This window comes from Austrofundulus limnaeus, unplaced genomic scaffold, assembly GCF_001266775.1.
Source record: "Austrofundulus limnaeus strain Quisiro unplaced genomic scaffold, Austrofundulus_limnaeus-1.0 Scaffold280, whole genome shotgun sequence".
NCBI lineage: Eukaryota > Metazoa > Chordata > Actinopteri > Cyprinodontiformes > Rivulidae > Austrofundulus > Austrofundulus limnaeus.
This window is the reverse complement of record NW_013952682.1, coordinates 583,950-595,690: the sequence shown is the minus strand read 5'-3', so window position 1 is coordinate 595,690 and position 11,741 is coordinate 583,950. Positions and strand designations below refer to the sequence as shown.

Genomic DNA, 11,741 nt, shown 5'->3' with positions numbered 1-11,741 from the left:
ATACTAACATATTAGTTTTGTAAACACTGAACTACTGAGTTTAAATATTATTAAACTATGGTGCAGTACTGAGTAGGTACAGCAGGGGGCAGTATTGGACCAATACAAGGCTCCATTAACTCCCATTATAAATTATTAAAGATTAATATTTCAAAAACTATAAGTTGTACAGGTACCAAAAGGCATAGCCATCATTTGTCACAGGAGCTTAACAGRTACAAATTACAATGGCAGYTCTAGGACAAAGTATGCAGGAGGAGAAGCGTGCTAAAGTGGAGATGACTTGGATGGGAAATGAATCACAATAGTGTGCATTGCATTGGCAATGCACACTGATTAATTCAGATACAAAACTTTAAATTCAGTTTCAATTTAGTAAAATTCATTTTCAAACCAATGCATTCAATTTTAACTTATGTACATTCAGATTCAATTCCTGCTGGCACAAGATTTATCCCGTACATACGACTGAAGGTTTATTTTTTGTTTCTGTTCAGGAGCTGAGGTCGGCATCAGCACAGCTAGAATCCACGCCAGAGGTCCTGTTGGTTTGGAGGGACTTCTTACGACCAAATGGGTCCTTCGAGGAGAGGGACACACCGTGGCTGACTTCTCTGAACAAGGCAGCATGAAATATCTTCATGAAAACATCCCTGTCCATCAGGGAACCTTTAACTAAGTCCTGGAATCAACGGAGCCACTGTGAGAGGCGTGTATCAAGAGTTTTTTTTAGAGGTTTGTGTCTCAGTAGCTTTTTCACAGGATAGTTTCTGCTTTAGCACATGTGGAACGTAAACGCTGAATTGGAAGCTACTTTTATGTGAACCTGTGCACGGACACACAAACACCCCCATAGAAACTGAGCGGTTATTAAATAATTTATCAACCATCCTAAAAACTGTAAGAACATGAATCCTTGGCCCAATTGTGATTTTTCTAATTTATTTTTCTACATTCAAACTATTCCCTTTGTTTTGTTACAGAAACTGGTGTTTGTCTTTGATTTGGGTACTTTCCCCCYTCTTTGCACATACTGTTAAATAAAGTGTACAGTTCTTAAATCCTAAACTTGTGGTTTATACTTAAATGTTTTTATGTACTGAAAGCAGGCATTACTGGTAATTAAAATGAACTATTTCTTTTAAATACGTGTTTTTACAGTATTTATGTGAACAAAGTCTGTTTTTGATTAAATGGAAAAAGCTTTTTTTAATCCAATAATGCTGTTTTTTTAATGTAATTTATTAGTAAACAATACACAACATCAGTTCCAGCTGTGAGTCATAACACAAATTGGTGTCGACAAAATGTTTGCWGAAATCAAATTGCATTTAAATATGTTGGCATATTTATTTATATATCAAAACAAAATATAAGTGTGTAATGGTGTTCTCTTATTTAAGAGTATTATTTACAAAGTTTTGTGCTCTTAAGCTGGTGTTAWTCGGTGTCACAAGGTTCTGCTGCTTTTATTTTGTGGCTCAGAAGCCAAAAAAGCTGGAGAACTGTTGATAYTTCCAGTTTTCAAATGTCCCACTGCTCTGCAACGCACCACCGGTGACGTATTTTCGGTGGGCGGAGACTCATCCTCCTTTCAAGTGGCATTTACCCAGCTGTCATTTGTGTCAGAAGAAATGGCCGGGAGCATGTCTTACAGTATAGTGGAATATTTTGGTGGAGATGATGCTTACCGCTGTGGATACTGTAAAAACGAAAAGGGAAACTTCTCTCATGGTGAGTTTGCTACGAAGAAACTGCAAATAAACACCCGCCGGCTGCACGGCTGCATCTGAATGATGGCTAACGATAGTAGCTAGCTGAGTAGCCGATGTGGACTAAAAGAGTTATGTATTATTAATATTGTGTATGTATGTCGCCAGTAGTACTAATACATGTGTAAGACTCATTCACTGTCTGAATTCAAAGGAAATCGGCAGAGTACCGCGTTAGCGGAAGTTGTTAGCATAGTTTTTAGCCTTAGCCCAAATTAGCATGTAGCTTGCTGTTTATATCATCAGGTGAAATAAAAACAAATAATACCATGCATTGCAAGTACTTTATATATTCTAGTAAGCTGGGGTTGTCCAGTAAAGTAATCGTTATATTTGTTTGGGAGCAATACTTTTCTATTGAGTCACAATAATACCTTTTTAATAAAAGAGTTAGCATTTTTGCTAGCTGTTTAATGTTTACAGCAGACACGAGAAGAACTAAATAAAAACAATATTTTCTTTGGGAAAGGAAGAATACCTCGTGAATCAGCAAAGTGGCATTAAATTACTTTCAATGTATATCTTTAAGCAGATGATATTTTTTTAGCTAAGTAAAGAGCTTTAAAACAAGCAGAATATATACCAAATAGGTATGTTAGGGTGCATTTTTGTATTTTTTTTTTCTGGGTTTTACAGAAATACACATTTAAGGGCAACATTAAGTAACTATAAACTGTTATTTTGTTGCTAATGCAGSCAACAAACAGGATGTAAAAATAAACTCTCCTGAGTCCAGTTCACTGCTAAGTAAACAGGAAATGTCACAGATTTATAAACAGTTCATGGATTAGGATTTTATTAAACTTTCACATCCTTGATGCTTTTTGTTTGTTTTACTGTTTTTCTGCTCTGCTTGTTTTAACTTTACTCATTCAGAACATTTAATTCAACACACGGCACTCAGTTTTCACAGCAAATTTAAATAATTAAGTGTAGAATAATTTRTTATACAGATAAATCTATTTACATTACAAATGTTTTGTTTGATTTAAATTTAAAAACAAGAAAAATACTTCAATCTTTTTTTCCTGGTTTGGAGCAAAATGGTTCCAGTAAATCAGGAGGACCATAATCAGGTTTTAGGCAGTTCTGCATCTAATCAACGAGCTGTAATCTAATCCAGGAGTTGTAATCTGGTTATTATGTCATGTAGGCATGACAACACTTATTTACTACCTTTTCTGTTTTTACATGATAGTTTCTTACAAACATTTAGTTTTATCCCTCAGTTATTGTATCTCTTATCATCCAGATGTGATGTTTGTTTTTCCTGTAGCGATAATGAATGTTATTGTGAAAATCCGACTGTGTCCTGTTGGCCTCAGAGCAGCTGTTGTTGCAGTGATGTGAATCCTGTACAAAGCAAACACGTCTCGGTGACACAAAGCACAGCCATCATTGTGTCTTTAATGCTTGAGTGGATCCTGAAGACTGGTTCAGGTGATGCTGGTGTCACGACCGATACGTCACTCATCCATCTCTGCTTCTCGCTCCGTGACGCCTGCAGATGGGCGCCAGCTCCCAGAAAATAGAAAAGGAGAAGTGGAAAATGGATGGAATGGATAAAATATTAAAAAACAACCATTTAAAGGTGTCCAAACTCTGTTTTGTGTTGTTTTTCACAGGGATGTGGTCTCATTCTCTGACTGTACAAGACTACCAGGATCTAATCGATCGAGGGTGGAGAAGGTGAGGCTTTTTAAACTGAACAAAGAGAGAGGAGAATCAATAGATGGATGGAATAAGATGAATTGTGTTTTGAGTTAATGTCTTTTTCTTTTTGTTTTAGAAGTGGTAAATATGTGTATAAGCCTATACTGAAGAAGACCTGCTGTCCGCAGTACACCATCAGGTAAGTGTGTATTTAATGTTCTCATGTTTCCAGTAGGGGTGTAAGAAAATATCGATACACTGAAATATCGCGATATTTCATTTCCTGATACTGTATCGATATTCTAAAGCCCTGTATCGATTTTTAATTAAGGTTTAAAATGTCAACTTTCCTGCCAGATGTTCATTTTTATGTTGTAGTTCAGCCTCTGACCACTAGTTGGCAGCAGTGAGCCAGACATTTGGCTCCTCTACCTCAAGAGGAGTTAAAGTGTATCTTACCCCCCACCGTGAAAAGATAACTCCGCCCCAAGGCGAAATTTGAAAAATGCATCAAAGTGGGTAGGGGAGGGGGTGTGAAGCAGGAGGAAAGGAGAGAGGAAAAAGTAACTTATTTCTAGCAGCAGAACAGGTTGGAAGATGGCTGTTTGATGTTATTTATTGTTTTTTAAATCATCCTACAGGCTCTGCCATGTTAGATAAATTTGAAAATGAGGTTTTTAAAATAACCGTAAGACTTGAAAAAATCCGTGAGATTGCTCTATACGTCCGTATACCTGCAAAATGACGTAAAATCCTTATAACTTACAGACAATCTGTAAATTATAAAACAACGCGCCTGTCCTCCTCTGCCTCATCTCGTGAAAAACTGACGYGCGGGGTGTACCTGGCGCGTCAAAGCTGGACGCAAAAGGCTACAGCTGACATTGATCCACACGCACAACTTTACGCAGCGATAAATCTATTGTGTGCATGTTGTGGAGCTGAGGAATCATCACAGCTGAGTTGTTCTGAATTAATCTGCTGAGTTGACGTTTTTTTCTTAGTGAGAATTAAAATGTTTCTTTCACACATTTTATTCTCCTCAGCTGTGTGTGCACTCTGCGTGTGTTTCCAACTACGTGACAACAATATAAACACTTTACAGTTTACAGACTGGACTGAGGGTCTTTGATCATTTTTAGACTGATCTATTTTCTTGTCTGAGGTTAAATGATTTTCAGTCCCGGGGTTCAGTTTCATCATCGTTCAGTTTAAACARTAAAAACTCAAACTAAAACTAGACATTGGTTTTTACGATGTAAAAACAAGTCTGCATTGCCATGTAGCATGTCATTGCAGCATGGCTTTGCCTGCAGCAGTGGACTTGCAGAATGAACTGTGACCAAGTTCAAATGTGTTTTCTATACCAGCTTGTGCCTGTCAAGTCTGCAGGTGTTTGTAATTATGGTAATTGTGTGACAATATGAAGTTTGTAGAGATTTTCTGTTAAAGTTGCTCTTGCTGGGTTTTGAACCCTGATCTCCTACATGAAAGCCCATGGCACTAACCATGAGACCATTAGAGCTGTGGTAAAGAACGAGGCCAGGGTTTGGTTTGTATGTGTGCAGAAAGTGGCCACATTGCCAATGTAATGGTTGTCACTAATTTGAAAAATATTACAACAATAAAGCAATATTTGGACAATATTGTAGTAAAACATCAAAATACAATCTATTAGTATTGTAAACACTGAACTATTGAGATTAAATATTAAACTATGGTTCAGTACTGAGTAGATACAGCAGGGGGCAGTACTGGACTAAAACAAGGCTCTATTGACTCCCATTATAAATTATTAAACATTAATATTTAAAAACTATAAGTTGTACAGGCACCGAAAGTCATAGCCATCATTTGGCACAGGAGCTTTACAGATATAAATTACAATGGCAGCTCTAGGACAAAGTATGCGGGAGGAGAAGCATGCTAAAGTGGAGATGACTTGGATGAGAAACGAATCACAAATCTAACTGATAAAAATCTAACAGCGTGTTCAGACGCTCCTTACATCCAGAAAACACAACAGAGTCATATTTCTGTGGATTCAGGTCAGATTCATGACTTTGTGAGTTAAAACTGTCGACTGAAAAACTTTGCGTGGCTGCCACACATTCTCACGGCAGGTGAAAAGTGTGCGTAAATGTGCGTATATTTACGCACACTTTCACGCAACGTTGGTTTTGATGCATCACAACGTGGGCGTAGAACCTGGCGCGCACAACTTTTTTGTGCGTACTCACCGTTTATACATGAGGGCCCAGATCATCTGTTTTCCTTGTTTTTTTTTTTGGTAAATATCTCGTTACGCAATTTTTATGCTATTTCAAAAAAGCACAAGTTTGCTTTGTACAGTTTGATAACTGTTCAGCTACTTCAGGAATCTTTTACTAGGATTTTTGGTACTTTAGTAATTTATACTTTTTGAGGTATGTAGCATTTTTGGCCATTTTTTAAATTCACATTAAAAACCACAAATCCCTTAAAATTTTATATATTTTTTTACTTTTTGAATTTTGTTCTGCTTTTGTTTTTTACTTTTTTGTGTGCCAATTTCAGCTTTCTTCGGCTTCTTTTTGCTAACTTTAGCTTTTTTCTTCATTTTCAGCTATTTTGCTGATCAAACATTTTTGTTTGTTTCTCAGCTTCTTTCTGCTAATTTAAGCTACTTTGGAGCTGTTCCAGCTAATTTGTGCTTTTTTCATCTGTTTTGCTGATTTAAACTTTTTATTTTTATTTTAGCTCCTTTCTGCTAATTTAAGCTTGTTTATGATTCTTTCAGCTGTTTTCTGCAATTTAAGCTACTTTGTAGCTATATCAGCTAAGTTTGGCATTTTTCAGCTATACTCAACTTTTTGWGTTTATTTCGGCTTATGCTGCTTAATTTAGCAAACATACTACTCCTGCTTCTTAGATTTAGCCTTTTCAGCTTATTTTTAGCTACTTTTCTGCTAATTTCAGCTTTTTTGGCTATTTAACAGCAAATTTACCAAATGTTTGTTCATTTTTTTCTGTAAAAATCTTTCAACATGTAGGGTTAAAGTGTCTGTGATTTTGTTTTAATAAACAAAGACCAGAGAGTTTATTTTATTAATGAGTTCCCCTTTGATGTCACTTCCTGTTTCACTTTGACTGAGCCAAATTTAAAAGAAAATATGTCATTTATGGGGCTGTCATGGACTAATTATTCATATCTGTTTCACATTGACACTGTCCATTGCTCATGTCTTATGATAACTTATTTCGGCTCATAATCTGTTTGTTTCCAGACGTCAGGACTCCAGCATCGGACTGACCTCTCTTGTSCGATATGTTAACTCTTTGAGCTGAGAGCCTGTCATTGGCTGATAGTAACATGAGTCGGATTGTGATTGGTTGTAAACTGTCACATGGTGTTAACATGAGGTTATATCATTGGTTTGCTGTCTGATGATGGTGGCCACAATTCAACAGACTCCCATGATTTGTTTTCTGTTTATTGTTGCCCGGAATTAAATAATTCACGACCATACACGCTGATTTTCTGTGTATTTATTCCAACGTGTTTCTGCATTCTTGATAAACTTGCCACGACAGTTTATTGGCGTTGTMGGCAGGGTAATCTTTGGATACTGTACCCTGTCATTACCCATTACCTCTTTGACGAGGTAATGGGTAAGATCATTACTATGCCAGGTTTCTTAAGTATGAAGATGCTTTCTTTGACTTTTTGTATTTGAAGAATAGACATGTCACAGGTACTTTAATGTTGTGTTTTTACTTTGTGTTGTTTTAAATATGTACATAAATACAAATAGTTTTCATCATCAGGCCTTCTTCTCTTCTACATCCAGGTGCCATGCACTGAAATTTCAGCCTTCCAAATCCCACAAGAAAGTTCTGAAGAAGTTCAATAAATTCATTTCCAGCGGGGAAATACCAAAAGGACTTGAAGATGGTGAGAATATTTTGTTGGATTTAAAACTCATCAGTTTAAATGGATGAAGAAATGTTAGTTTTTAACGAGTGAAAACTTTAGGATTGATATTTGCAGCACAGATCCAGTCAGGCTCTAACCCCGAGCAGTTCTGTGCCACATTCTGAACATGGGTTCTGTTCCCTGCAGGGGAACCGATGGACTCTGCGTGTCCCGAGGCCGGTCCACGAGAGCCAGCGACAGTCTGCCAGTTAGATTTAAAGAGCGCTGCGATCACAGACCTTCAACAGGAAGTCCCAAAGTGTCCTGCTGCCGTGGAGCTTCAGGAGTCCAAGGCTTCCACAGCTGCAAGTTCAGAGAGCTCACAGAAGACTCCGCCTCTTCCAGAGGAGAGAACGGCTCCTAAACCAGGTAAAACAGCCTGATACCTGACAAACCTTTATAAAACAAAACATGAGCAGTTGTTGTTTAGGACAAAGAAATACAAAAACTAATAATRTGCGTTCACATGACAGCAAAATCCATTTTTTGTTGTGGACTTGGAGWCTCTAGGAGGCAGAAAATCTGAATTTAGTTTCTCCTGGTTCTGTGTGGATATTTTTATTTTCTATTTGGGTCATATTTTTCAAACCGTTCAGTTTTCTCTATTTTCTATGATGATTTGTGAATTAATTATTTGCGACATCATTGCCACATAAGGTCTGAACTTAACACAAATTGTTGGTCTTCGTTCTTCTCTGGTTCTGKGTCWGACTCTGGTTCTGGGTCAGACTCTGGTTCTGGGTCAGACTCTGGTTCTGGGTCAGATTCTGGCTCCAACATGTAAGTCTGGATGAACAAGTCTTCTCTTTTTCACATCTTTTAATTAATTTGTAAATAAAACATTTCTGCGCAGCTATATAGTCGTAAACCCCTCCAACAAACTGGAATGAACCGGTCTGGAAGCTGGAGGTGGGGCAGGGAGTGAAGCGCGTCATTTGGATTTAAAGGGACAGCCTCAAAATGAGTTGATTTGAGACGCACCCAAGAAAAGGGGCAGGGCTTGTGAAGTTACAATAAGGAGGAAAGTGTTGCAGTTCCACTTGATATATGTCTCTTTTAAAGGTGACTTTCTGATGTTAAAGAAAATAAACTGCTGACATCATGGTTCACACTGTGAGTAAAATGAGTCGAAATAGTTCAATAATTTGATATAACGCACATTTATGTCTCCTGGAATTAGAAAATTGTTATTATAGTCTTTAGTTTAGCGTCACCTTACTGCTGTTTGTTCTTGTGCTTCAATAAAAGATCTGTTCAAACTGCAGGGAGCTCATAATAAAGCTGCAGGATTAGTCTTTGGTTGTAGTTTCAGAACTGATATCCATGACATCAACGACTGCCATGGATGAAGGTCAAAGACAAGTTTCTTTTTTTTACATTAAATTTTAATTTTACATTAACTTTTGGTCTTTTCTCACTATTATTACCCACTTCTAATAGACATGGTTTTAATACAAGCCTCTGTTACCTTTACACTGCCTCTAGCTGAGATAATACACAGATAAATAGTTATATAGAGACATTTTTTATTATTGATAAATTTTATTTTRTTTTTTATTTAACATTTATTTAACCAGGCAAAACATAAAGAAGAACTTCTTATTCACAATGTCAGCCTGGACATAATGCTGATTATGTTTTTAGTAATATGTTGTAATAATTTTCAGTTGTAAATCCTGGTTTTGTAGTTGAGATTTAACATCGTCTGGATTGTTTTTCTCAATGTTTTGTTGGCGTGGACCTCCAGGAAGAATAGTCTCTGCTGTGATGGAGAGTACTATCCTTTAAATTAATAAAATAAATAAAAGTTAAACTCCAGTGTGAACTGTCCACAGCCCTGAAGTTTATAGAACAGACGAGCAAAAAAAAAAAAAAATTGTCTAACTCTAAAAGCTGGGAAAAATACATTTTTATTAAGGTTATAAATGTTTTCTGGTAGCGTGATGTTACGTTGTTTTGCCACAAGGTGTCACTGTTCACCTTGTAATGAATAAAGTAAAATAGAAAAGAAAAGAAAGAGCCTTTATTCTCCCCAGAGGGGAAATTCAGGTGTTGCAGCAGCAGATACATCAGTCCACAAAACAATATAAAAAAATTAAAATAAAATTACTGTACAAGTCTATAAACATAAAATAAGATAAAAATAAGTTACTGTGCAGAAATAAAATGCAGCAKCTTGTTAAGTAAATTTGGTTGTTTCCTCAGATTTTTTTTGGCCTATTCTCATCCTCAACACCAACTTATATATAATGAGATAATATGAATAAATAATAAACTCCCATAAGGCAGAACCTCTCATTGGACTGCATCTGTTTGTTTATATTTTTTCCAATTGTCTGAAGAGAAAAACACTTCTAAAGTGAAAGTGGAGGACCAGTCATCRGGGTGAAGCTCCCAGCAGCTCCGGTGTTGTTCCACTGTGTCAGCAGCACAGCTCTCTGAGTTACGGCGTCGGGAATAACGAGCCTTTTCAGCAAAGCGGAAGCAGGAGGATTTACTATCACCCCCGCCCCTCCATTTACCTCCAACTGAAAACACCTGGTCATATATTCCCTTCTATTTTTTTATGACTGGAGGCTTTATAACTTTGGGGAGGTTCCAAATCCAGCTTGAGAAAACACGACTCCCCGTACCTCCAATATAGGCATTAGTCTCTGAGGAACAAGTCAGTACAAACCTGTAATCTGAGCCTGGTTTAATTACAGTATAGAGTTTGTTTTATGTAGGCAGAAATAGTTTCAAAGCACATATTGTCTTTTGTGTGAAKGAAATCRTCTCTGTGYAGCAAACGCTTAAAGATCGCAGCGCTCTGCTCCAAAAAGGTAAACAAACCGGGGCTTTTTTCCTTTTACGTGTTTATAGAAAAGACAGCAGTGTACACAGTTTACACAGAGTGTATTGTGTAAAAAGTAAAMRAAAAAAAGGAAAAAGTRGATGTCTCATACTCTAACTGCTGGAGTGTGAGCATCTGTCTTCAACAGGAAGTGATCTGCCAGACTTTATCTCCACCACAGCTGCATATCCTGTCCTCAGGAGTACTGCTGTGACACGAAGAGGGAAAGTGTGTAAAYAAAGACCTGTGCACTCATGGAAAGAGTGAGCTTGACCTCACACTTCCAAGACCGCAAATCAAAATTATAAAGCATAAATAGAAAAGTGTATTCAGGTCTATTTTTAATCTTTAGTGCACATGTGTCAAACTCCAGGCCCCACCCCCAGCCAGCCAATATAAACTTTAAAAGTATGATTCAGTGCAACGAAATAAACAAATTTAAAAGGTGAAAGATAATATGTGTCCTGCCTCTGAGTAATTTAAACAGTCCTGTATGAACGTCTCAAAATAAGCTACTTTAAAGCCAGCATTAAATTGACCATAAACTACATCCCCCCTAATGCATGTTGATTATTTTACCTGCGAAATGAACAGCATCCCACCACCAGGTGGCGCTGCATGAGGTTCAAAAGTAGCCAGCAAAATTTATTGTAAACTTTATATTTTCACTGGCTACTTTTGATGTAGCCCAGTTGTACTGGGAAGTGGGGATTTCTCACTTAAAAGTGGGAATTCCCAGTCATAAAGTGGGAGAGTTCCAAATTCAAGACGAGGTGCACGGGGTTCAAAAGTAGTCGACTAAATTTGCCGTGTAAAATCTAAGTTTCGATGGATTTTTGTCGGCTACTTTTGCTGCGGCCCAGTTGTACTGGGAAGTGGGAATTTCCCACARAAAAGCCGTAAATTTTAAACTGGAACGCCCCTCCAGTGGGAATTCCCTGTCATAAAGTGGGAGAGTTCAGCTACTCCTCACAGCTCAGCAGTGAGTAAAACCAGTGTTGTTTAAAGTACCTCAAAGTGATACTTAAGTAAAAGTACAAGTATCTTATTGTGAAATTACATTGATAAAAGTTAAAGTCTCCTCTAAGAATATTGCTTGGGTAAAACTCCTAAAGTATCTAAAATTTACTGTACTTAAATATCAAAAGTACATTTCTGACTGAAAATGTACTTATGTATTAAAAATAAAATCACTGAGTAAAAATTAGCAAAACTTACTTTTACTTTTAGTAGTATTTCTGTATTCTTTATTACCTCCGCCAAGGGCGAGGTAATGTTTTCGGTCGCATAGGTCTGTCTGTTGTTCTGTCGTTGGACAACATTACTCAAAAACTTGTGGACAGATTGTCATGACATTTTTTACCACGTGTGTACTGTGCCAAGGAACACACCTTTAAATGTTGGTGATGTTCTGGATCACGATGTGGATACAGGAATTCTTTTTCTTTTAACACTCTGAGATCTGCAAAGCTGTGATGCTTTCACAGGGCTTCTGTAAAAAACAGTGAGCTGGATTGGACAGCACGGA

The 11,741-nt window shown here is 37.2% G+C and overlaps 2 protein-coding genes across 6 annotated transcripts in view; both read left to right on the top strand.

Moving 5' to 3' along the window:
• Positions 1-1,068, top strand: part of LOC106526533 (delta-1-pyrroline-5-carboxylate synthase) — a gene marked incomplete at its 5' end in the record, with an annotated part of 12,028 nt that extends 10,960 nt beyond the window's left edge. Inside the window, 1 exon segment of the mRNA XM_014021160.1 lies at positions 498-1,068. Within this exon segment, the coding sequence (XP_013876614.1) occupies positions 498-679 (182 nt within the window). The 3' untranslated portion in view covers positions 680-1,068.
• Positions 1,069-1,588: 520 nt separating this feature from the next.
• Positions 1,589-11,741, top strand: part of ate1 (arginyltransferase 1) — an 86,324-nt gene continuing 76,171 nt past the window's right edge. The window contains exons 1-5 of one of the 5 annotated variants that reach the window (XM_014021156.1): positions 1,589-1,734; positions 3,398-3,461; positions 3,562-3,624; positions 7,256-7,359; positions 7,528-7,749. In XM_014021156.1, coding sequence (XP_013876610.1) covers positions 1,635-1,734; positions 3,398-3,461; positions 3,562-3,624; positions 7,256-7,359; positions 7,528-7,749 — 553 coding nt within the window. In that variant the 5' untranslated portion in view covers positions 1,589-1,634. The remainder of the gene's footprint in view (positions 1,735-3,397; positions 3,462-3,561; positions 3,625-7,255; positions 7,360-7,527; positions 7,750-11,741) is intronic. The other 4 variants (XM_014021159.1, XM_014021155.1, XM_014021158.1 and 1 more) reach the window with 4 other exon arrangements.